This window comes from Corvus brachyrhynchos, unplaced genomic scaffold, assembly GCF_000691975.1.
Source record: "Corvus brachyrhynchos isolate BGI_N302 unplaced genomic scaffold, ASM69197v1 scaffold200, whole genome shotgun sequence".
In the NCBI taxonomy this organism is placed as follows: Eukaryota; Metazoa; Chordata; class Aves; order Passeriformes; family Corvidae; genus Corvus; species Corvus brachyrhynchos.
The window spans coordinates 8,097,013-8,124,838 of record NW_008236184.1 but is presented as its reverse complement, the minus strand read 5'-3'; the positions used below and the strand labels follow the sequence as shown (position 1 = coordinate 8,124,838).

General features: G+C 39.3%; 1 protein-coding gene across 1 annotated transcript in view; it reads right to left on the bottom strand.

Moving 5' to 3' along the window:
• Nucleotides 1-24,109, bottom strand: part of FAM169B (family with sequence similarity 169 member B) — a 24,765-nt gene extending 656 nt beyond the window's left edge. The window contains exons 1-8 of the mRNA XM_017736716.1: nt 23,889-24,109; nt 23,554-23,687; nt 20,718-20,817; nt 14,578-14,663; nt 12,876-13,050; nt 6,085-6,267; nt 3,585-3,713; nt 835-911 (exon numbers count right to left, since the gene is read on the bottom strand). Of these exons, the coding sequence (XP_017592205.1) occupies nt 835-911; nt 3,585-3,713; nt 6,085-6,267; nt 12,876-13,050; nt 14,578-14,663; nt 20,718-20,817; nt 23,554-23,687; nt 23,889-23,898 (894 nt within the window). The 5' untranslated portion in view covers nt 23,899-24,109. The remainder of the gene's footprint in view (nt 1-834; nt 912-3,584; nt 3,714-6,084; nt 6,268-12,875; nt 13,051-14,577; nt 14,664-20,717; nt 20,818-23,553; nt 23,688-23,888) is intronic.
• Between the last annotated feature and the right edge of the window lie 3,717 nt (nt 24,110-27,826).

The window sequence follows — 27,826 nt, the reverse complement described above, 5'->3', positions numbered from 1 at the left end:
TTCCTGCTACTCTGCCTGCCTTCCCAGAAGTGTCAGCATAAGGAAAACTGGGAGCACAGAAAGCCTTGATCTGGCTGGGTGGGCTCTGAAGCCATGGTCACAGCACAGAACAAGAGCGTGCACCACAGGGGCCGGAGCCATCACAGCTCCCCCGGGACGCTCAGGGCTGAAGGAAACAAACTGATTTAATTGTGCGGCAACCGAAATGTGCTGGGGAAACAACCCCTGCAGCTCTTTGTTTTGCTTCCACTCGTCTCTCCTTTTTCATTATTACTTGAAAAAGCTTCATTCCTGTGATTTGTTTTTTCAGATACATGGCTTAGGCTTCATTCAAACCTCACCGCCTGTTTTAGGCCTCGGTCCTGCAAAAAGCTAAGCACAGTCAGATCTGCAGCTCAGCAGTGAGATAACATAATTAAGACCATAAAGAGTTTGCCTTATTCATTCTTAAGTCACACTCAAGCCCCTGCACAGGAAGGACCACAGTGGAGTTCAAAATGCCATTCCATATGCAAACCTTGGAATTTATATACCTGCTTGGTTACAGTTCCCTTATCTCAGTAAGGATGAAACTAAAGTATTTAGTGAAAACCATTCTGCATTCTTTAGCCTCTCAAACTATTACAGCTATATAAATCAACTATAAATATCATTTATATGTGTGTATGTACATATATATATAAAATATAGCTGTGACTACCTACATAGATACATGAGTCAGTAGTAAAACACACCTGTGGAAATCTTTCATATTTAAACCTCTCTACTTTACCAAAAAAGTAAAAAGCCACCAATGAAAAACAAAGTCATGAAATGGCATATTACTCACTGTACCTTATTCATCTGGTCCATATCTGATTGTCTGGGTTTACCGGTTGGAGTCTTCTCCATACAAGAGCCCACTTCAGCCTCTGGATAAATGAGGTGAATATTTCATCCCAGAAAGAGATTATTAAAAAGGAAAAAAAACATTATCATACTTCCATGGCTATTTCCATTAAAAAAAAAAAAAAAAAAAAAAGCCACCTGACTGCTACCTTCAATCCCTCTGGCCTTGTTTTTGTTAATTAACCAAACCAGAGTGCCCCACAACACTACCACAAAAAACAAAGGTGAACAAACTATACTAGAAACAAAACGTCTGTGGGTCTTGAAAGCTCTGATAAATAGATAATTCATTCACCTTTTACACCTAGAAAATCCATATCCCTTTCTCCTTTTCAGAAAATACAGGTATTCCGACCAACTCAGATAAAGGTTTATAAGCAATCATTTGAAATTTATTTTAATTCTTCTCAGTCTGCTTGGTTTTGCATTAGCTTCACATTTACATGCTTTATGTATATTACTAAAATACTTCAAAACAGCTTAGTTCACTGCCTGGTAGATTTAGCAACCACAACCAAACCATGTGAAATGATTTCTGCTCCTCCAACCAGCCCCAGAAGAGAAATGTCACCATGTTCTTGTTACTGAGGCTATTTGCTGAAACTAAATCACCTACGTTTTTCAAACAATAAGAATTAATTCAAAATGAATGATTGCAGCTATGTGTCACATGCTAAAAAGCTTTATTTTTATAGATATATGTATATGTGCAGATAGAAACGTGTGCATGCATGCCTATGTATCTGTGCACATCCAAATTGAAGTATCAGCTGCAGCAAACAAAGTGCTGCAGTTTATATGAACTGCCACTAGATGCAGCCACACAACCTTGCAAAATTGAAAATTCTGACCTCAGGATTACAGAAACCTGTTTTGGAATATTTATGACTGTAGAATTCTTACAAGAACATTAATGGTATTCAATACTGAGTACTGGTGTGGGAAAAAAGGTACATAATATGAGCAAAATACTCAATTTTTCTTCTCAGTAATTTTGTTCCAAAACACAGCATTGCAAATGTCAACAGGAATCTAAGAAATCAGAGCAGAATCAGAGCAGAATAAGACTTGTCTGTTTTCACAGTTGTTGCCATAGATCCTGATTGGAGCTGACAATATTGAATTACATTGTGTTTTGCTTTCTGCATAACAGAGAAAGGCAGAATGAAGCCCTTGTTCCCAAGAGACCCCCTAAAGATAGAATCATGGAATCATACAATAATTTGGATTGGAAGAGACCTTTAAAAGTCATCTAATCCAACCCCCAGCAATGAGCAGAGACATCTTCAACAAGACCAGGGTGCTCCAAGCCCCTTCCAACCTGGACCTAGACACTTCCAGGGATGGGGCTGCCACAGCTTCTCTGGGCAACCTGTACCAGGGCCTCAACACCCTCACAGTAAATTTTTTTTTCCTTATATCTAGCCTAAATCTATCTTCTTCTAGTTTAAAATCATTATCCCTTGTCCTGTTGCAACTGGTCCAGCTAAAAACTTTATCTCCATCTTTCTTACTGTCCCCCTTTAGGTAGTGGAAAGCTGCAATCAAGGCAGTTCCCCAGCCTCATGTTTATTTTTCACTGACAGCAATTCTGGTGGAAGGATACTTCCCCATTCTTTGGGTCATTCATCTGTTTGTTTGTTTTTCTAGAAGATGGCAAAAAGAAGAAAGAAAAAAGAAAGCGTCCTCTCCCCCAGGATCGGCAGGGTTTTGATCTGATCATAGTTCTGTTCAGTTGCCATTAATAAACTTCACTTAGCAAGATTAAAGGCAAGAGCAACACCAGGTTTTGCTGGTTTAAAGCATGAGGAACACAGATATAATGGCTTCAGAGGAACCCAGCCTAGGGCTAAAGTCTGACTTAACTCTCCTGTGGGTGCTGCAGACAAGATGAAACGCGGTGTCTCAACAGAAGGCTCCCGAGCCAAAACAGAGCAGGATGGATGTGGGAAGGCATGGGAGCAATTTGCTCTGGAGCACTCCTTGCTGCACTTCCAGAAAGAGACAATGTGTGCCCTTCTTTTGGAACCTAGTGCTTATCACAGCTTATGTGCATGCAGCAGAGGGGCCTGTCTGGGTCCTCCAACCAGCTGAACAGATTACATCAACAAGATCCCCATATGAACTGTCAAAAGGTTTCCCTACTCTGTTGCTATCTTTTGTGAAGTAGGCAGAATATGCTCCCAGCAAAAAAGATTTACCCTGCAGGATAGTACATGGAATCTTCCAAAACCCATAATGAAAACCTTTGTGTTTCCATCCAAGAACGGTATTGGCAGCAACTGAAGGTAATTAAACACACTGCCCATTGGCCATACAAATTTCTTCTTTGTAACAATTTCAGAGAACCAAACCCCTGTCTGTAACCCAGACAATGTGTTGTGCAACAGGAATTTTTTGGGCTAACTTCTACCCTGCTCTAAGTGCACTGCAACAGGAGTTACAGCCACTTTATGACAAGGCTGTGCTTTGTTCAGGATCTCTCAGATGCTCTGTGGTTCCATTTCATTACCTCATAACTTCTAAGAATTGTCCTGTTTACTGTGAAAAGATGAGGGAACTGGACTGCACACTCAGGAGTTTCTCCATGTACAAACAACAGAGACACCACCTCTCCATGATCACTACCTAACACTTGATTACATTTCTTATCTTTATAGAACTGTAACAGACAAGTTCACACTGTTTTAACTCACTTCTGGAAGGGGGTGACTCCATCTGAATTTTTAACCAGATATTCACTCGCTGGCTCCAATCTCCTGGTGCTTCCACCTCCCATAGCCGCTTCTGCTCCTCAAGATGAGCCTGCAGGAATTTCTGGCAAACTGAATAGGAAAAAACAAGGGGGAAAAGTATGAATGAGCGAAAAGTACAGTGGAAGAGGGAGCATGTTCTACCCCAGAAACTCTCTCAGACCTACTTTCATTAGTTCCTTTGGAAATCTTTCTTCTCCCCTCTCATCTTCCTCCTCTTTGTTTCAGCTGGGACTTTTCGTAAAAGGCTACGTGGAATTGCCTAAACAGTCATGAGTGAATCCTGTCCATCTGCTTCAGTCTAGATTATTTCCTTGTGAGTGCAGAAATAAAGGACTTGAAATTATTTGCTGAGCACTTTCATCTGGCACTGCAGCACAGAACAATATCCAGACACTCAGCAGGTTTCAAACTAACAGCAGTGTGGGGTTTTTTACCCTCACTGCTCTGAAAGAAAAGGTGTTCCTCTATCTTCCAGCTTTAACCATTCAGAATGCTACTCTAATTTCTATTTATAAAGAAAAGTTCTGCTTCAGCTTGGTTTTGGGCCAAAACCACCCTCCTTTTCACTACTGTTACCCTATGCCCCATTGCTAAGTTCATTTACTTTTTCAGATGTGGAAGAAAAGAAATGGGAAGAACCAACAGAAAAAATTACAGGACACCTGTGACATGTACAATCACCTTTAACAGTCATATTGCCACAGATTCATATCACTGTCAGTACACACTGACCATCCATAACATTTGGATAAACAATCTAATCTAGGTCTGCTTATGTTATCAAACTGAAGTACGTTCTGTTTAGTGGTATCCTTAGGAGTGTGCAGTGTCAAGAGAAGGCACATGCTGTAGAACAAACAGTTCAAAAGATTTAAAAGGGATTTTAAAACTTCCCTTAACCGCCATCCTATCAGTTGCATCAACTACACTAAGATAGCAATCTGTAAACAACAAAATTACTGTCTTACTCTGTCCACTGTAGTTCATCATACATGAACTGGGTAATTTATCTTCAACATTCAGTTGAGTTTAACAATGGGAAGTCAAAAGAAAAACCCTAATTCGGGTATGTAAATGTTTGCCTCACAGTAATGAGCAGATCGTGGACATTAATTTTATCCAAGGATATCCAGACTAAATTAAACATTCCAATAAAAGCTACTAAAACTAACATATATACCAGAATCCAGGTATCTGCTAAACAGCTTTTTACTTCCTTTTAGGCCTCTACAGCAGCTTAAATACCATGTCCATGTTAAATAAACTGTCCACAGCTTCAGAGATTTCAGTACAGATATTTAGAGTAAAAGGCTACATTCATTTGTAAAAGTATGAAAACGTGGTTCCAATGAAATTAAAAACAGACAGTGACTTCCATTAGCTCAAAATTTAACTTACAGTATTGGTTTTTTTATAAAAGAAAACCTAATTAAAACATGATGCAAGTCAAATTTACTCACTATTAGCTCTAAACTTAATTGAGACAAAAGCACAGTCTTCCCATATTGCTAGTGTTAACACATAAGAAATGCAGCTTTCTCATCCAGGGTGTCTAAAGCCCTGACATCTACAAAAGGAAAAATGGATATTACTGGGAGAAGAGAAGGAATGCTGTCAATACTATTCCCTCCTGAATTTAGAAGCAGCAGTACCTGCTCGGTGCCTTTGTACACATTCAATGGCACATAATAACCAAGAGAAAGAACAGATGTGGCCAAAATTTTGTTGACATTTATTAGGAAATAGCTGGAAAGCTGTAAGTCAATCAAAACATCTCAAAAATGATGGTGAAGACTGCACCACACAGAGAACAATCTCAGAAAAAAATACTTTTCTAAAGAAGACAATTTTATGAATAACGTGAGCACAGATATTTTCTGTGAATTTTATTAACAAAACTAGAGCTTTCACCTGAAGACAGAGAAGATATATGACTACTTTGTGATCTTTTAAAAGTGACAAATGTTCAAAGACAGTTGATACAATACAAGTACTGATGTAACTGGATGACTGAGTAGAGACCAGGTATTTGGCTTATTAAATGTAATTTCTTAAAAATGCAGTATCTACCAAAGCATTATGTGCATAGTGTGGGCTTCACAAGATCTTATGATTCTTTTGCCTCTGGTGTCAAATAAAATGTCTAAGTCCCTGTCTAGGGCAATGACATAGTTTTAAGAGAGGACAGTTCAAGAAACACAAAATGTCAAACAGACACCATGAGTTTTGTGCTTCACATTGTCTTACATAAATATTAGCCTACCTTTCCACAGGAAATTCTAGATGTCTCTGGAAAAGTAACCAGTTTCAGGCTAACAACGGTTCAGTTCAGACAAGGGCACTGAACTCTTACACAGTGAAGACAATCTTACCAAGACCATATTGAAAATTATGCATTATACATGACCCTTACCTAACGTGTCCACATCAAACTGTTTACCTTGATACATGGCAGCAGAAATAGGGCAGCTGATCCCCAAGGCATCCTCAGCCAGGAAAGACTGACAGAAATCATGCAACATTTTCATCCCTAGGCCACCTCTTCTGTACTTTCTCCGGACGAATATAGTATCCAAAACTGGCAACAGGTAACACTGACTGGTTGTACCATCACACAAGCTCCCTGAAAACAGATAGGGAAAAATACATCAATTTGCAAACAAAATAAGTATTGCTGCACTAACTGCTGTGTGATTTCAGCCACACACACTGCCCTGGTACCTTTCCACAGGCTGTGAGGATGATCCCAGCTGAAGTGTATTTGCATAGACAGTAAAACACTTTCCAGGAGAATGATTTGTGCCATGAAATGGCAAGGACCTACCTAACATATGGCTGACAGGTCTTACCAGAGTATTTTCCAGACTCTGATTCTTCATAGTCACACCATCTTGGTACACAGGCAATGTATACAGGAAAGCTCACTGAAAAGATGTAAATGGTCTATAACCAAAGAGATATAAATATTCTGACTGTAATGTCAGTATATTCCTTTAAATAAAGAACTGAGTGGTGCATTTCAAGAAAGCACTGCAAGAGCTCCTTTGTAAGTCACTCAGTTTCTACTGAGTGATAATTTATCACACATGTAGGTGCTTCTAGTCCATCACTTCAACTACCACTATCATTGTTAAACCAGGGGCTCCACTCAAGGACGGTCCTTGCTAACAAGCACTTTAAGTCAGTTGACTGAAATGACAGGGTCATAATGCTCTACATGTGGACAAAATACAGACTCAGGTATAAGCCTCCAAACTAATAAAACTAGTTCTCAGTGAAAATTGTCCAAAAAAACCCCAAAACACACAACCAAGGGATTTATTTTGAAATCACAAACGGTAAACTCAAACTGGAGTCAAGAGAAAATTTATTAAGAACAGACATTCAGCATCCAAAATTTTGATGTTCATCCTAACCAACCTGGGGTCCTATTGCTGCACTTCCATTCACTGCAGAATACCATGAAAACAGAACTTCAAACTACTTTACAGCATAAGCAGTCAGTCCTGAAATGAATGAATCAGTTCATCAACCACCTACACATAGGATAAGGTCCCCACAGAAAAATCTCACTGATTTATTTTAATTTTTTGAAAATATTTATGAAGATTTTATGCTGCTTCTGAGTACAGGGCAGGTTAAATACAAATGGATAGCCAGGCCTTTATAACAGAAAATGGTTACATTTTCATACTTTGTCGCTTAGAGCTCAACAAGACCTTCTTGGGTTTCTTTCTTACTGCTTCCTAGAGGACCTGACTCAGCCTAGTTTCCAGCGCTTCGAGACGCGAGCTTTCATCACTTCACTAAGACCCATTTCACAGTTTCACCAATCTCCTATTGAATGGCTGTTCCGAAATTCCAACATAAGACTTTTACTTAACAGATCCATTTTTTCTTTGTCACATTCCCACTGTCTCAAACTGGGGTCTATTTCTGTTCCTTCAGTTGGTGTCCAGCATCTTTTGTCGATACTGGACAGGCATGACTTCTGTCACCCTCCTTTCCAGGATGCCAATTAAGCACAGCATACATGACTACTTTTAATTCTAGATCCTGATTTTTCAAGGTTGTAGGCTTGTCATTTAGCAAGAATCCACACAGACTGAGCCATACAATAAGAGTATGTAGCTACATAACCATCCATTTACATCTTGATTAAGCTTGGTTCACTCCTGCTTAATCAAAGTACATGCTTAACTTCAAACACATCTTCCAGCACATTGTTGGAAAAGGGTGGGTTGTGGTGGTGTTTATAACCTTTCAATACTTGTAACACATGAAGGGTAGTTACTCTTTCTGCCATGAGCCAAAAAATTGAGTACATCCCGGGTCCCCTTGTTAGCTGCCAACCCAACAGAGATGTCAAATTGTTGCAGAGTTGCACCGTATGTTCTAAGGGACAAACTTTTCCTCATGAAGTCTTTAAGAATTCCTGCATGTTGCAAGTGTTCTTTTAAGTTATTATTATCTCATATAGTCTGTCTCCTACAAATCCTGATGAGAGTTCTGTGCAGCAATCCCAGGAGCTGAGTGATTTATGTCTGAGCTCCTAATTTTGTGTTGAGAAGATGACAAAAACTTGTCATGTCTAAAGGCGCTATAAATAAAGAATCCATGAAGCCATTCTTCACCTTGTCCCTGGGAAACACATCAGGAGAGTCACAGCCCACAGGCATTTGAAATAAAATAAACAAACAAACCAACCAACCTTTGGAACAAAGGCCACTTTGTCCCTGTTTCCCATCAAATGCTAATGGTGGCCCGGAGGTGACCACCGGGCTCTCACACATTTGGCTGAGAGGTTTGTTTCATTGTTGGAACACACAAAGTTTTGAGGTGAGGGAGGAGACAGGGAAAATAAGGACATTGGTGATGGAGAGGGAAGCATTCATGCAGTCTGCCCTTAGAAAGCCTTTGATCTCCTTGGTTAGGTCACGAGCGCCAAATGATCAACTTAGGAGCCAGCAAAATGGCAAACAGATATTACAAGGGCAGGAAAGCAGACAGCCATTAGCATTCCCAAAGAGCCACAAACCAGAAAAAAAAAAAAAAAATCCCATCCCCACATCCAACAGACCCAAACAAAACAAGGTTGTGCACACTGACTATTCCCCTCCTGAACAAGTTGGCTTGGCACATACATGTTTGGACAGGCCTCGAGCAGGCTGAGTGCTTGTGTAAAGGGTGGGGAATATTTCTGCAGAGCAGAACCCAAGGTCAACCCATTGTGTGAGTTTGTATGTGAGAAGAGGAACAAAGGTTCTGGCTTCAATAAAATTAAATGAATTCATGTCTGGACTGGTATGTAGTCATTTCATTTTCATTACAGCCAAAACCTTCAATCTGCTGCAGAAATGCACATTAAAAATATTACTGCTAGCAAACAGAGGGAGACAAAGCAATTATACAACAAGATTTCAGCTAATTGTCTGTCAGGTTAACTTCAATGCCGATTTTTTTTTTTTCCTAAAAGAAATGTATGTAATCAATGGAAAAATAAATCCTGTTATCTTTTTAAGGATCTGTTTCTAGAGAAGAGCATCTCAGCCACAAGTATCAAAAGAAATTTCCAAAGGCTTATATGAAGAAAGATGTGAAATGAATTTTAGCTCAGGAAGCCAACTTCCAAAGACCATCTCTAAGGCTCTGGTGTAGGAAAAAAAAAAAAAAAAAATCAGAGATTGAGCCAGAGTTGCTTTTTGCCTACTCCATGTCAGCATAAGAGTTTTTGCAGTCAGGTGTTCCCAAACTGTGACTGATGGGGCATCTCTAAAGAATGAATGAGAAGCCAACAATACATCTATTCCTGATACACCTGTATGTTTTACAGCCTTCTCAGAGGACTCAATTTGGTTAAGGCTGGTTTGATTTGCATCACTCCACGCTTTTACTACTGTGATTTGTCAGGAGGGAGGGGACAAGCTTCAATAATCCGACTCTTTTGATTTTCATACACAGACAGCTTGGTCTGCAGCTGGGCAGCTCATATGTGTTACAGAGACAGTAATACATAACAGTAGGGGGGAAAAAAAAAAAAAGAGGTCTATAAAAATAGATTTTGTTCTGGTTTGTTCTTAAAAGCACTAAGACACTCCTGGCTCATTGCCTGCTCCAACTTCCTTATTGATTGATTTGCATCATGAATCTTCTACATTCTCCTGGCATTTATGTGAAGGTGGTAAAAGTCCATTTTCAGTAATTACTAGTCCTAAGTAAACAAAAAAAGAAAAACTTTCAGAGAATTACATGGTCTCACTGCACAAGAAACAAGTGTCAGTAGCCGTGGTAATTAATCCTACATCACAAAACAAAACACATTCCTTCTGAGGTTTTCACACAGAGCACAAAATAAATACTTCCAATAATATAAAACAGATCCCAAACCCCAAGTATCTATATGAAGGCTTTCTGCAAAATATTTCATTTTCAGGTTGCTGCCTGCAGAGAAAGGCACGGGAAGAGCGAACTGTCATTTCCTATTGTACCTTTAAGTAGCTCCATTTAGTGAGGTCTAACTGCTCAGCTGTCTGATATGGAAGCCGCTGACATAGATAAAATTGGAGACATTTATCTTGGCACGTGACAAAGTGTCTTATCAGCCTCGTTAGTGGCTTAGTACATCTCATCAATCTTTAGTATACCCAGTGGTAAATGCTGCATGCCTGTCATTGGACAGGAATAGGCACATTCCAGAGAGGCCAAGTTGATGATCTGTGTAGTCATGAATAAATTTTGCTTTATTAAAGGTGTCTAATGGTCACAGAAAGTGATAGCCTTGAAGAATGAGTCTTGTGTTTATCTACGCAACAGGTGCAGGGTGGCCAGTGCCAGAAGCAGTCAAATTGTCTCAAAACCTTGACTTGCAGTAGTTACTGGATCTCTGAGCAAGGCGGGTGCTTGAGACCATCTGTCCCTCCTTAACTGGACTACTAAAAGAGATCCAGTTAAGGATGGTCATAAGATAGATGGAAGCATGGAACTGGACCAAAACGACCAAGTTTGCTTTGTACAGGCCACCTAGGAACTGGCAAATGGAAATGACTTTACAATATTGCCAAGATAGTTAATTGGAATCACTGAAGTCCACTGAAAATTTAGTTTGTGTAACGACACATTAAATATGTGGCAAAGATAGAACAGACTCTCTGTTCCTTGGTCACCACTTCTGTGATTCACCCAGAAGACTTATGTTTGAAAGAGCCATGCTCCACGGACCTTTTCTGGCTTATTTGGCTTCACTGAAGCATGGTTTTTGTCATGCTGTAGATAATGGAAAATTCACAGATGAGAAATACAGTTGAATACAACATCAATATGAGAATCTCAATTACCCACTGAAGAAAATAAAACTGGAAAGAATGCTCAGGTAATTGCAGAGCATGGAAATAAAGGGAATCACAATCACATGGTGAACACAAAGGAAAATAATTTTTTTCTAGGACCAGAAGCTGCAGCAGATGTCCAGCACAATATAAAGTCCTGTAGTTAAAGCTGCCTCTACTAAATGTTCTGACCAGGACAGCAAAAGGAATAAGAACTTACATTATGATTATGAAAATACCCAAAACAACCATGTGAAATACAACTTCTAAGTGAAGATATTTATCTTAGTCTGTTTTGGGCCTAATAAATCCACGGCTCTTCTAAAAAGTAGAGAGAATAGGATCAGCCACAGCATGGCTGGTATGAAATTGAAATCACAGAACTTCAGAAAGAGGAATTATTTTCTAAATGCGTACATCAAATAGCAAAAAAGCAGCAAAAACAATCCGTTTCAAGCTTCCCGAAAAGGCTTTGGCAAAAGCCTACGGTAATTTGTGACACAGGCCAAAAACTAACAAATATAGCTGCCCAGAGAAAAAAAACACTGGCAAGAAGAGGCAAATGCTGACAAAGCTGGACTTGAAGGATTTCTGTTTTATGTGGACCTGGTTTAAAACCAAACTGTGACTCTCAACTTACTCAGAAACAGTTTCAACTTGGCTAATACTCCACCCATGACAGACTACTGTGCACATTTATTTTACTGAAGCATGAATCATTACAGCCCCTACAAGTGTTTCTTTCCAAAAGCTTTGCTCAGGAATATTTATGGACTTAAAGGAAAATGTACTATGCGTTTGACATTACAAACCAGTTCATCAGCATAATCAGAGATACAGACAAAGCTCCTTGATCATAGGCTGAGTCCTGATTCATCACTAATGGTGCAGCAGCACCAACACGCTGCTGTACAAGCTACACCTCTGTGTGTATTAGGATTTTTCCATCCCAAGGAGGAAAACACCTCATTGTTGCTGACCTTTGGTACTGCAGCAGAGAAGGCACCTTCAGACTGTCCTCTAGAATCCAAAACAACCCATCTCTCAAGCTGTTTCTTATTCTCCCAGTTTGGATGGATGGCTATTGAGTGCTGACCTGAAGAATATTTTACTTTCAAAGATTTCACCTTCTCTATGTTTAAGCTGCTGGTATCTTAAACACAGACTGGTAACCAGCTCCTGCATGGGACACAGGCTCAACCGCACACCTGGAGTTATTCCAATTAAGCTCTTCCACTCCAGACTGGTTAACAGCAATTATTTGCATTAATACAATCTCTGTGTTTAATGAAAGACCTTTACTAAAGCTAATCAAGTACCCCTAAAGAATTAAAATACATTTTGTTTCTTTTCTATGCTAGTTAATCAATTAATTATAAAATCAATTAAACATCATCTTTTAAACTGGGAGTACCACAACTGCACAAAGCATTCCAGGACTGATCTCGTGCACACCTTCCTCTACACAAAACAGCCACTGCTCCTTACATATCCAAGGATCCTTCCTCTTCTTGCCACCACCAACTCCCAATATGTCTTTCCACTGGGAACTGCACTCCTTTTTCAGGTATCATTCTTTCCAGGATGCTGGCCTCCATCCTGTGGATAGGCCCTACATTCTTTTTTCCTAGATATACAACCTCCTCCTTGGCGGCATTAAAGCACATTTTATTGGAGTAAGCCAGTACCTCACATCAGAATAGGGTTTGGAACTATCATGTTTAAATGAAAGTAACATGGATGGCTTCCAAATTCTGGGAAGGTTTGTTCCCCAGATTAATTCTGAGGGAGATTTCATATAAAAATGTAAATGAGAGCCAGGATTATTTATACTGAAAGATAAACAAAAGGATTACATTTCTAGCTATTAGGAACCAGTGGAAATGTGTCTCTAAAATGACCTTACCTTTCATCTTGATCGAGTAAAAGGCAGCAGCCTCGCCGTTTCTCCAGAGTATCTTGGCACACTCGGTGGCAGAGTGAGGTAGAAAGAATGCATCATTAGCTGAACTCCCTTCCAGCATTCCAAAAATAATGCAGTTCAGAACAAAGAGGACAATCCTTTCTCCAACTGTCTGGACCTTAGAGAACAAACAAAAACAGACCAAAGAAAAATGAGGCCGAGAATAGTATTTTCATAAATGGTTTCAAAATCAAAAGGAAGGAGGAGGTCATGAAACATGTACACTTAATTTGGGGAAAATACCTCCTGAATTGGTTCAGCTAGAATAACAAAAACAGTTTCTCCTAGTGTTTCACCCTGTATCCAGCAGGCACAGAATAATTTATTAACTATTTATAAAGCTTGACATATCTCCTGTTGTCACAGAGAGGAATTCTAAAACAGCACAAGTATCTTGATTGCAGTCACAGTGAACTAGGCACAGATTTGGAACCAGGATCAAGGCAATCTAATCCTACTCAAAAGTGAAATGAAGATAGGATTCACTGTGTGGGCCTGGTCACCTCTCCCCTATTACCTGTGTTGCCACAGCATCAAAGAATTTAGTGGGCCAGGACCTTACTGAGATAGACACTATACAAGCCAGAAAATAGTCTGTCCCAACCAGCTATAATCTAAGTGTAACAAACAATTAGTCTGTGCTGGGCTTCTTAGGAGACAACAGACAGGAGAGGGAGATGGAGGAATATAAAGGAACAAGATCATACTGGCCACCAAGGTAAAAACTGGTGCCAATAAGCATCACATGAATGCCGAAAAATAAATTAGAGTTTCCACAAATAATGGCAATTTACCTTTTAGCAATGAGCTAGAGGGGACAAGAATTCTATTTTCAGACATTATTCTCATTCTCTGTTGATACAGAGATGCTTGAAAGCCTGAAGGCCTGTGTTCCTGCTCCAAGTTCTATCTTGCAAGGATTGGTATCTCAAAATCCCTCCAGTTCAGTTACCCATAAAAAGCCTACTTCATTCTGCAAATAATTAAACTCTATGTGTGACAGGAAAAGATGATAAAGAAATGGAATTATTAAGGACCAAAGATACAGAGGATTTGGTAGGAAATAAAACTGATGTAATAACCTCATGGCAGCAGAAAGCTCACATGCAGCAGGCATCTGACTTCTTAGCTGCAAACAGACTCCAGGCTACCCAAATCTTCCAAGTTATGAAAAAGTAGTTCTATCTTACCAAAATAATTTATTTGGAAAAAGAATTACCGATATAGAAACCACTAAATAGCAACCATTTCATAAAATGAACACAATATAAACATTATCCAAGGGAAAAAAAATCATAACTAGCTAGATAAGACATTGTTCCAAAGGCTAGTAACACCTCCCACCAGACAGTTAATGCGAGAAATTATTGCTAATGTAGTAATTGAATTTATGATTATTTCCTTAGTAGGCAGTGAGGGTAAACTAAAAACCAAAAGAAAATAAATCCCACAGATGAATCATAAACTGCATGCACAAAATTGTTTAGAGAGGGCTAATGTGGATGTCACTGTGTAATGGAGACATGAAGCACTTGGGCCCACAGGTTACAGAGCAGGAGCTGCAGGAGACCAGACACAATTACATATCATTGTTCTGGCTGGGAAGATCCAGGGTAAAGGCAACTGTTCAAAATAGCATCCTCACCAAAATGAGCCCATCTCTAGAAGGATCAGCTGTCTTCACAACATCTTCCACAGGCCACCAACGCTGGCTCAAATAAACTGCCAAAACTGCAAAAACAAAAACAGGAGAACACGTTACCCTCAAATAGAAAGTAGGTTCTGAATTTTTTCCACAGGCAGCCTCAGATCTACTTCTCCCTCCAGCTGACTCCAGTCTGTTCTGCTGTCTCACAGCAGAACAACAGTTGTATTCCAATTTCACCTCCACGTCCCTTGATATCCAATTTTCAGTACTGCACGAGGCATCAAGTGAAGGTAATTTTTCTCAGGAATTGATGTGACTTTTGTGTGACAGCCTGTATTCCATATGAATAAAGCACTTCCTGCGTAATAGTAAGTTCAGTAGCAGAGTAGGTGTGAGTGGCATTTGGGACAGAGGAGCTACCTGGAGAAAGATTACAGTTTTCAAGTTTCTTTCAAGCTATCCCCTGCCCCCACACACATATTTGCATATATTTGAGTGCACATATTTGCACTCATGCAAGTCAAACACAAAAATTCTCCTATCTGCTTTATCAAACAGCTTTTCAGCTCTCTCTGTGATTGAATTTCTATCTATGGGTACCTCTAGAGTACAAACTCCTAAATCTCAGGATGGACAGATATTCTCCAAGGTTCAAATGCACACAGAGAAGTTTCTATCAACAAAAGACAGACATAGACACACATAATAAGATACACTTCTGCTTCAGGGCAAAGTGTATCAGCAACCCACGTAAGTCAAGTCCTCATGTAGGTGTGATGCAAAACTTGCACCCCACTTCTTCCTATCTTCCTCAATTTTTCACATATGCAGGAACAAGTATTTAAACCCTACTCCTACATGTTCATCTCCAGAATTCATTGCCTGCCAATAGATTTACAAGGAAAAGACTTGAAGCAGCAACAGTGACACTGAAATTACTTCCAAGCCTTGTTCAGAAAGAAAAGTTTTGACATGGGGTCATTTCAAAGGATAGAGAATAAATTTTAAGGGTTTAGATGAGGTTTTGGAATAAACACAGAAATCTGATCATTTATGACCACAAACACATCAAACAGCAAATATTTCAGCCAAAAGAACTTTTAGTGTCTGTACAGTGGTGACATTAACCTAAAGTACATGGCCACGACTTCAGGATTGCTCAAGAACACCAGTATCTTTAATATTTTCAAATAGGGCAGCTACCATGTCTATTTTTATATAGAAAGATAAAACAAAATATAATACAGGAAGAATGTTGCAAAGAACAGCACAGAGTTCACATGTTTTGAGTCCTAAGAGAGTGCTACAACAACTGGCTCTAAACTACCCAGCTAGAGACAAATGTAAGAAAGTTCAAAACCATCTCTGTGTTAGAAACAAATTCACACACAAGGAAACAAAATTACTTTAAGGACAGGATTGATCATTTACCTGTTTTAGCCTCAGGTTATACAAATGTCACTGATGCACACAGGCTAATTTCCCTTTTTGCTTCAGACTCTATCACTCCTGCTGGCTTTAAGGCTGGAGATTCCGCTTAGCTAACTTATATTCCCAATAAATTATTAAAGCATGTGCCAGGCAGCATTACACTTTGAGTGCTGGGTTAACAAGGAAGAAGTATTGCACGCAAGGGCAGATGCCTGTTTATAGCACCAGACTCAATTCATTAAATATTATGCACTTACTTGCATGGGAGTTTCATACTCTTTCTGTGATGGATTCAATCTGTTCCCTCAAACCCTTCCCTCTGCTTTCAAATGCAGCAGCCACTGCTCCATTACACATCCATGAAACATGCAGCTACAAAGGGAGCTGAGTCACACAAAGGGGACATAGTGGGCCAAATGCTGACTTTAATAAGAGCTGCAGTGAGGTTTGGCACACAGTTCAGACATACAAGACACATAGTAAAGGCCAGAAAAGTTTTTAAAAGCTTTGAGGAAAATAGGAAGATGCATAACCATGTTGGAAGGAGTTGCTTTTATAGAACATTTACTGTGCTATTCAATAATTTAAATGTGTGGAAGGGAACACTAGTTGACATAGCAACTGTCACATCGCATTATTTGAGCAAACTTATCTATATGGATGCCTTCCTTGAAGGAAAAACATTTCTCCAGATTTCACACAAACATATGTACTTTGCTTTTTGTTATCATTTTTCAAGTCAACATCTGGTCCGCAGTTAAATCCGTCCATGCTTCCCCATATTCTCATTTTCATTCTATAATCAACTTTGAGGAACACTATTTCAAATGCAAACATGATTTGTGAGACCACATGTTCCTTCTCTCTCCCTTCCCAGTCTTGCTGTTCTTTCCAAGACATTCAGTTAAGTTGACCTGATCATAAGAGATGGAGTTATTGCCAACACACATCACGGAACCCTGTGAATCACAATGTGTGTGACTACAATGACCTTGCAACTGCAAGACTTGATGTGCTTGATCTTGTAGTTGCAAGACCAGGTGAAATGCATTTCAGGTCACAGTTAATGAGGTTTATACATGCTCAAGTGGGTGGTTTGCCCTGTAAGCACCAGCTTGCTAAACCTCAGTACTTTCATCACCTGCAGTCAGACAAACAGAGTGTTGCAAGAAGCTGACAGGCAGTGGAGCACAGGATTCCACAGCACACAGGTGTTTGGAATCCAGGACTGAGATGAATTAGGCACCAAGCGTAATGCAATTGTGATTATGAAATGTCTACTTTTGCTGGGCAAACATGGATCCCTTCCCAACTCAGGCCTAGATTATATTTTTACTTCCTAGGCTATGCTGGCCAAATGTTCCCACACTGGTGTGCAACTATTTAAATGAAATGTGCACATCAGGACTCTACACACAAAGCAAAGAAGAAAAAATAAAGCAACATCCAAGCTTGGCCCCTCTTTTTCCCCTGCCTTATCTAAATTGCTGAAACACATCCCTCAGTCACAAACCAAATAAAGGTGATGTTACATATGAGATGTAATTAGAGTTTGTTTAATACATATCTAAGATAAAGAAGGGGTATATTCTGTAAAGTCATCTTTAATTCTGTCACTATTTCAGATTGATGACATGCTTAAAGAGGTTGCTTTTGCAAGACTTCCACTATGGAAATACTCTGATACTGGAGCAAGCTCAGAAATCCCACACTGAACTGCATTCTGCAGCACTGACATACGCTGACTAGCTGGGTCCCCAAGTTCCCCATCTTTAAAATGGAATAAGAGCATTTCTCAGTCTTTTCTTGGAATGGCAGCCATTCAAGTACCTAGGTAGATCTTTCCTGCAACCAGTTACAATTTTCTTCTATAAGTCAAAGCTTCACTCAGTGATTTGTTGCAAATGTCTTGTGATAAATGTTCCAAGGCATTTCACAGTTATTGTGAATTATTATATGCAGCATAGAGAAAATGCCACTTGCAAATGTCTTGTGATAAATGTTCCAAGGCATCTCACAGTTATTGTGAATTATTATATGCAACATAGAGAAAATGCCATAATAAGGTATGTTTATTTAGTGTTATAAAGACGTTAATCACCCATGTTATGCTCCGTAAGCCCTTACAATGCAATTTACATTCTCATAAAAATATCTGTACAGATATACTAACAGAACACAACACTTAGCCCATCAAAAATAAATTAAAAATGCTTCCAACCAAGACCAAGTCCTACAGAAAAGCTGCCATACCCATTTTCTCTTTGAAATATGCTGATCATTTCAAACTACAAGGTACACATTGCTTCTGGACAACCCACCTTATCACGATGATCAGAAATAAATCTCAGTGGTGGAATCCACCCCTCTTTAAACCAATTTTCAATAGTTAAATGCCATCAAACTGAAGCACAGTATGTGGGGACAAGCAGGAAATTTGCTTCTAAGAGCTCTCCGGCTGGGGAAAAAAACTAAAATGCAGTGGACAGGTAGGGAAAAAGAAGAGATCAACTACAGCAAGATTGTTTCCCTCGTCCATCTGGATGAAACTTGTTTCACAAGAAAAGTGTAAAACTCAAGTGAGGAAAAGAAAGTTATGTAACTTGTTAAATGTTTTCATTTTCTGCCCGTAAAGTAAAATGTTCTTAAAGTAACAAAGACTAAGTTAAAATATATTGCCTGTCTCTGAAGGAATTGGGTTTTGAATCAATTTGATCTGTTCATTGGTCAGAACAAAAGGTCATGTAGGTGAGCAAACCTACAGGTGGAGCTGCCACATTAGCAGAGTCTGCCACCCTAAGACTCAAATCCAAATCTGCTGAGCTGTGGGAAGAATTTTAGGACAAAATACTTCAAATGTATACATCCATATGTATAGGTATGCACACACACCCCAGCAGGCTTTAAAGAACTAACGAAAACTTATTAAAACTCATCTAAAGAAAAAAAAGTCGCATCAGTCAAATCTGATGTGTGCAGGAAGACTGGTCACATGTTTATAGTATATAAAATACAGAAACAAAGAACTTCCAGTAAAATCCTTTAAATCATACTTTTGGAAGGAAGTATCAAAGGCCAGGTGATGTAGGCCTTATTTAAATAACCAGACTTCCTGATTTCTCTGTTCCTCTGACTCTGGACTGGTAACTTAAGCTGAAATTTTGCAAGGGGGGGTCACAGCAGTCAGTCAGGCTGCTGTTTATAATATAATAAGGTGTTTATTCTGCTAGGTTTGTTTTTAATGAAGATAGCTATCATGTAATTAAGGCTCCAATTGGACTTGTTTGACTTGTTCCTGTGAGAAATCATTTTTTCTTGTGTGCACATATCTCATTAATACTTCATGTTCCTAATACTGTGAGATCATTTAACTGAAGAGCTGTGCTAAATGCACTTTCACCTGCATCTATTTAATAATTCTTTATTTCTGCTTTGTAGTTACAGATCCAAATTCCTCTTGTGCAACCTAAGCTAACTCAATACTGTTTTCAGCTCCGTTCCTTTGAACGTGAGTCAGGAGGTGAGCACAACTGCACTAAGAGGATCTGGTGTAGATGCTTCTCTCCTTTATCACACCAGTGACTACCTCTCTTTGGAAAAACATTAATGGAATATATAAATTAGTGTCAGGAAAGTAATTCTACATCAATAGTTTTAGAGGGACCAGAAAGTCTTTTGACTACCCTTGGAACTTGGAAAGGTCTCCTACCTTCTACTGTGAATCACAGCCCATTAGCAAAGGTCCAACTGAAATCCGACGAAGAAGGAGCTGGAAAACTGCAGAGTTCACCTCTAACCACAGGTGATTTTAATCTGCTTTTTGTTCTTCTGAAGAAATTTCCTGGTTACAGGGTAGGACTGAACAATGAACACTTACACTAACAGAACCTGTTCTAGGAGTGCAAGATCATTACCTGACACACTTCAGAACTGAACCAAGAATTTTGCTTTGCCTTTGCTGTACTATTAAGAATACTGACTATTAAAGCCTTTCAGACATAATTTATAGCTTATCCTTTTAAAAAAGTACACTCTTAATGACAGATGTCATCAGTTTGCTGCCACATTTGGAAGCTGGAAGCTTAAGAGGTTTCATGTGTTCTGTATTTCCTAAGTGACACAGTGAGTCAATGCAAAAGTTCATGTCCTCATTGTAGATACTCCAAAAATTCTACAGCCCATTGCTTCACAACACCAAGACTCCTCATTTAATCTACACACCAGCAGATAACCCTCACACACCAGTACTGGAAATAAAAGGCAATTAAACCTAGGGCTGAAAAAAAAGTCATAAAGTAAAAAAAAGAATATGAATAAGAATCAGTAAGAAGCAATACAATTTCATACCTGTATTTCATTTTTTAAGGATTTCAGGATTCTATCCAAACTATAATGTGTTAAATTTCACATCTTTCTGTATTAGAAAAAATATTATCCTGTCGAATAAAGCCAGAAAGAATAACAGATTTAGCCAAGGTGATTTTTCAGCTACCAGCAGAAAATTTATGCATAGAATTTAAAAGCCCTGATTGTCAATTCTTCCATCTAATCAGCAGCCCACTGACACAAATCCTTAATAGATAAACTGAAACCACTTCATATCCAAAACAAAACCCAGAATATTTAAATACATAAACAAGCAGGCCATCTTAAAGGTTAAGAAATTACAACTACTCAAATTTCAAAATATTTTGACCAATTCTAACCTGTCTCCTTATCCTTTGGATCAGTTAACAGCAACAGTTTGCAAGCAGGATTATTTCGGTAGAGAGGGACAAAACACACACAGGAATCTTCAAGTTTAACCTAGAAAACAAACAAGCCCTGTAGCTCTTTGTACTGCAGAGCTCACAAGAAGTACTTCATGTATCAGATGCACTTATGACATGTTTTATTGACATGCTTTACTGACATGCATGGTACAAGCTTAGCACAACACCCTCTCAATCCTTAACTTCAAGGCACCAAAATATACATAATATTCTAATATTAGCCATAAGGAAAGTTAATTTAAAAGAAATCAAGCTACTGAAGCTAGTGAAGACCTTAAGGCTGACTTGCCCTGGTTAGTACATAACCTAGCTTTGAACACTGTCACACGCAGACAAATGGTGTTATGAAAGACCAGACACATCAAATGAAAACAAATACAACTTGCACTTCTTACAGCATCCTCCAGCTGAGGACTTGTGGTGTTTTGCAAACAATGAATTAAGCCTCAGGGTACAGGGAGTATCAAAGCATTAGGGCAGTGCCTGGGCAGTTTATCTTTGAGGCATAGCAAGGGTAGATAATTGGCACAAGGTGGTTGAGTTGAAGGCAAAGCTAAAATCAAAATGCAGCTCTCAAGCTTTTGCTCTTAGACTAAACTTCTAAATGATATGACACACAAACACAAAATTACTGTGCTCCAACAGCTCTATATGCATGGAAATGACGATTTCCATATGAATATTGCAAATGCTGTCATGTAAGTTTAGGTACAGGCAAAGAGCGTGCATGACTTAGCACAGTATGTACTGTACTTTCCAAAATCTGGTCCATTGTGTATGTGTGGGTGTGCCTCTCTCTCTAATTGCACCCATTTGTCAGTTTGCTAAGAAACTCAAATCAGTCACGTGTTACATTTAATATTTCTTGGTACATGGAAGAAATATGAATATGGATTATTCAGGATAACAACTCTAAGCTGAAACCAGTGAACCAGTGTTCACTAGTTGATGACTGCCAGAATCCTGGAAGCATCTATGCAAACACTGGACTCCAGGAAAGAAAACCTTGAAAACTGCTTGAAATCTGTATTCATGAGCTTGCCTAAATCTCAGTCTGTTCTGGGGATTCAGTCGTTCTTTGCATGCTTCAAACATAACAGCATCGATGTCATAATGGCACCTGGGAGCATTTCCATAATGAAAAAGCCAGGACTACTTCCAATAGTGCCACGATTGTTATTTTGTTTGATAAGGTAATGTGCACTTTCACAGGTGTTAACAAGAGCAGCACGAGCCAAGCATAGCTTTGTGCGTGGCCACTGCCAACAGGCTTCCATCCTGACTCGCAGTAATCCTTGCTATTTGTGTGCTGGGTGCTTGACCAAGCCATACCAAAAAGAAGTTCTGTGACCCCAGCAAGTGGGCTGACAGCCACTTAACTCCTGTGAAATAATTATTCACTGTTGCCTGTCCTGCCACTTGAAACCTGCTTTAATTCAGATGCAGAAGGGGAAAGAATGCTTGGTAATGCAGCCATTATCCAAACACCTAACCCCTGTCCTTCAGGTTATAGGTATGTAACAGAGATTGTTAGCTGGGATGTTCACTGGGAATAGGAGTTTTGCTTTATTACATTTAAATTATTTTTAATTACAAAACATCACCATTCTTTGAGCTATTTATTATAGAGCATAAGGAAAAAGGCAATACAGCAAGAACACTACCATTACTTATGCCCTTGACTGGCTGGCTGACTGCAGATTAGATTAGACCTGAATTAAATGAAGGCAAAGAGAAATGTGTTGCTATGAGACTCAAATCAGTCATGTGATATATTTAAGGGCTGGTGACAAGCCACAAAATCAAGACAGTTGTGAATCAAAAGCCAGAAGTCCACCTTTAACTGCTCTCAGTGTGAGTGGCTATTGCAGGAATACACTCAGCACTGCCTGGGATTTTAACCTCTCCTCCCTTCTACTGGAACAGCAAATGAACCTCTGAAAGTACAACCAGGCATGAAAGGTAAGGACACAGAAGGCCTAAACTGGGGGATCTCTGCATGTTCAGTCTGTTTGTATTTAACCCTACAGGCTCCACTAGAGGGCATTAAAAGAGTATTTAAACCCAGTTACATTCCCAGCTCAAAGCCGAAGTTGAATCCACCTGGAAGAGCATTTTTCTAGAAACTACTGCACATTATTTTCCTAAATTGCAGAAAGGCTACCGTATTCTAAACATTCATTTTAACTAATCTAATTTCTGCTTTGATAGTACAATAACAGGTACCTCAGCACACCTTTTATGATCTACAAAGTGCTAAGAATTAAAGGTTTCATAGGTTGACTGAAGTAAAAAATTTTAATAGGCCTGTTCAGCCATCTCTATTCCACCCAGGTGTCTTAGGAACAGAATTCCTTTGGGAGAAATCCACACTCAAAATTACCAATATAAGTATTGGAAAGAATGGAAACAAAAGATAGACTGTTGTCACAATGCCTGTGTAAACTGCACAGTAGAGGCAGAGTACAGAGCAGCACCATGGCATAAATCTATAAAATTCACTTTTGATTCAGTCCTGTACGGAGGCAGGTCAAGACACAAAGTTCATCAAAGTGCTTCAAACCCTCTTCCACACTCAGAGGGTTTTAGATTTGGGATTTAAGTTTATCTCTCATTTACAGCACGCAAACTATTTGAAATAATGCAGGATTATTTTAAGAGATCTGCAATCCAGCCACACCAGTTTACCCCTATTAACAGACCATGAGCACAACCCATCAATTAATTTGCAAATATCTAACTTGCAGCACGAGAAACATCAGCCTACTACCTCTCCTCCTCCCGGGATGGAAAAAACATCAGGAGTGGACAATGATTTCTTCACGAGTTTTTCATAGTATGTTTCAGCATCTGCTTGCAGAGCCTCTGGATCTCCTGCTACTGTATCAACCAAGTAAAGCTGACCTGTGATTAAAATAAAACACAAGATACTTTTACTTTTTAAATTAACTAAGAAACATAAGTCTTAAAACCTCAGTTTCCCCGGCAGCTGCTTGGCGTGGCTGGGCCTTAATGATCTCATTAGAGCCTTCTGTATAATCCTAGTCTAAAATAGTAAGGCTCATAAAAACCTATCTGTATGCTATTTATCTATATGTTATTTACCTCTTGACATGCAATTTTACAAAGCAGAACCATGACAGCACCAAATCACACTTGTCTCCTTTGAATTCAACAAGCACAGTCTCAAATTTCTCTAGGCGTAAGTAAATTGCTTTACAGCTGGAAGAGAAAAAAAAATTCTTCAAAATACAGCCTGAGTTTAGCACTGTCCAGAAACATAACAAGGAAAGAATTCCAAAGCTTCCATTCTTTCTTGGAAGACAGCCCCTTTTTGGGTCAGTCTACGATCTGTTGTTTGTCATTAACTTTTTCCTTCTCTTTTTTGAGTAACATCAGATGGGCATTTTCACAACAATGAAATAATATAAAAAATTTACCTACAAAAGACTTTCTAAAATAGTAACATCATCTTTTATGCAACTTAACTTTGAATCAAGGTGACTCAGTGCTGGAGGGTATTTGTTAACTGCATGCAAACAAAAATTACATATATCTGATGCTTGTTACCTAAATGCAAAGTTCAACTTGGTGTTCCTCAAGAAGCAATAACCTCCTCCTGATATAACAAACCAGACTCTCTGGTGGCTCAGCACCAGCCCAAGAACACAACAGAAAAATGTGTTAACAGCCCAAACAATATCCTACAACTCTTCTATCACAGGAAGTCAATAGCTTCAATTTAAGGGGCTTTCAATCAAGCTACACCTGCAACTCTTGTAAGCCCCTAACTAAGGACCAAATCTTCTACCACACAGCTGTAGCTGGTATCTTAGCTCTGAATCCTACATTTTTAATCATGGTTTGGTCTCACATGGCAGCTCCTGTGGTAAGTTAAACGTGAAATAACTGCACTGATAGTAAAGTAAATGGCTGAGTCAATGAAGAGTCTTAAAAGGACCGGTGCAAGACCTGTCTATACTAAGATTAACAAACTATGAATCATACAGGTACCTATATACATATTGAAAATGATACCTTTCCACATAAAAGTAGGAGCATGGGATTTGTATTAGCAGGTCAGACTATTCACCCATGGTCCCACCATTCTACTTCCAGCAGTGATCAGTATCTGATTCCTCAGCAAAATGATAAGAAAATTAAAATGCTTAAAATGCTTTAAACACTATTTTCCTGCCCTTTGCAGGCAACCAGCTTCCATCCTGAGGCTTGGCAGCAAAGCTGTGTACTCAGAATGCTGAAGAGAAGCTGCTCTGTAAATGGGTTTCATAGCATGTTCATATGTGACAAAATGGGAGAGAAAAGAGCTTTGCAACACTGGCAAGTCGAGTCACGGTATAAAATCCCAGGGAGTACTTAAACACCATCGAAGCAAAGAAGTTATGTCAGGAGAGAAATTAAAGATTATTATTCAAAACTTTGGTAATTCACAAAAGTAAATTTACTAGTAAATTAATCCTTTACAAAAGAGCAGCATGTAAGACTTGAGTTTAGCACAAAGAAAAATATTTGCTAAGCTAATAAATACTGTTCATGAGGTGCTGCTTACAAGGCTCCGTCCTGCCACAGTGCAGCCAATGCAACTTAACAGCACAGTCGTGTTTTCTCCTCACTGAACAAAGCAATTAACTTTCTGCTACATAATAAGCTTGTACTCTAAGGTAACAAGGCCCACTTGAAGGACGAAATAAAGTCACAGATTAGATAATGAGGCACTAGAGAAAACTTCTGATCAACTTTCCATCAATACAGCTTTGCACAAAACTACTCTCTTCCTCTAAGAAATACTTTTAGATTTCCAGTGAACATGTCTTTCCTGTGCAATACACTGAAAAGGCCCAAGTGAGGTAAGAGCACATATTCCAACAAAAGCAAAATCCAAAAATTTTTCATGAAGAAAAAAAATGTCGAGGGGGTAGAGAGAGCGAGGTTCCTTTAGGAACAATATGGAACAGAAGTGTCACTTTAGGGTACTCTGGAATGGCCTCAAGAAGTCAGTGGTGCTAGGGCTGGCTTTTGTGAACACCTCCCCAAAATGTGCACACGCATGCACATACCACTCATACTGCTCAGCTGCCATAGGCAGGGGAAAAATCAGTTGTCTGGATTTCTTTTTATGTTAACTGATGTATTTCCAAGTTTTTCCCAGTACAAAGTGACAAAATAACATTTGCCCAGCTGTATATGTCCCTTTTACACTTCTTTTGTATACAGACACAAGAAAAAAACCCCTCAAAGTCCGTAACTATTGTTATTAGGCACTCAACTAAATCAATTAATTACCACTGGCTAACAGGATATTATAAAGGTTGCTAAATCAAATGCAAAATAACCTAACTTTGCTTTAAAATAAAAGCAGTGCTGTTCTCCCAGGAGTGCTTCAGTCTGAGGCCCAATCAGCATCTTGGGATATCAAAATTATGAAGTTCCAATTTTGACCTAATTGGAATTACAGGATTTTATTTGAATTTGATCTTACCTAGCAGCAACAAAAGAGCACGTGGTGGCAGCCAGTCTGCCAGGACCCTGCCAGCAGCTCCTGTGAGGGGCTCTGTGCTCAAAGGGTTACCCGAGTCACAAAAGGGGCCTCCTGCTGTAGCCACAGAGGAGGGACCATAAACCAGGAGAGTAAATTTAGAACGGGAGGCCTCCTGCACTAGAGGGATTCCTGACATTGGGGCTGACATCTTAAACAGCCAAAGCTGCTAAACAAGGTCAAGGCACCATCGAGGTGGATGGTGGAGCAGCAGTGGCAGGACAGACAGGTACCAGCCTTTGTCTTCTGCAGGGCACGGGCATTCAGGGCAAAGGACATGGAAGCTTTGCAATTCCACAGGGAAAAACTTATCCAGAGACAAATAAATGAGAAACCCAATGAGCACATTTCCATTTCAGGCATACAGAATAGATTTTAAAGCAAAAACTAGCAGCGCATCTGCTTCTCTCTTTTGTTTCCATGGAGCAGTCTGGGCCACATTCTCAAGTGAGGATGTGCAAGTACATCTCCTCTCACTCTGGTGATCTGTCATCAATTTGCACTAAGAATCTGATTTTTTTAAAGTGAAAAGCTACAGCTAAAACCAGCTATAAATACCAGCAGGCACTGCCCATACAGCTCAGTCATCTTTAGGAGATCCTACCTTCCAGAACCTCAGCCTAAAACATTGTCTAACTCTGACAAAAAGGAATAAACCAAGGCCCCTGCTTCAGTGTAGACCCCTAAGCTCATATTTTTCTACTCCCACTGCTATTGCACCCCTTGTCTCCTCCAGAAGAGAGAACTGGATTTCATGGGGGTTTCATCAAGTGGACAAATATACTCCTCGAAAGGTAAAAGTCACACAAATTTTACTTCACTTAGGACCCACAAAGATCACTATGTGGGAATCCAGATATCTCATCAGCACACATATGTTCTGCATCAGGTAGATAAATGCAATCACAAAATGGGAGACAGTATTCTACCCTAAACTAGAATTAATTTTTGTGAATTAGAGACAGACCCCCATCATTACAGATTCAGCAAGAATTTCATTCTATCAGGTAAAGTAAGCAGGAAATATTTTTCCATGGGCAAAAGAATTTATTCTCAATACAACAGAAAACACATGGTGCATACAGTCATATGTGAAATTCCAGAAGTGAAACTACAGACTGTTGTAATGTCCAAAGGTAAAGGAGATACTTCCATCTAATCAGATATTCTGAAGCTTCATTGAAAAGTTATTTTTGACCATGAAGCCAATACACAATTTACTAAACAAGAGCTATTTCCTAGAACCATGGCATGGTTTGGGTAGAAAGTGACTGTAAAGAGCATCTCATTCCAACCCCCTGCCATGGGCAGGGATACCTTCCATTATCCCACGTTGCTCCAAGCCCTGTCCAACCTGGCCTCGAACACTTCCAGGGACGGGGGATATTTGCTTTCATTGTTAAGAATCTTCTATTCCTACATTCACGTGTAGCTAATTAATACTGTTCCCTTAAGCCAACAAAGTTGGTGATGCAGTTTTGTTTCA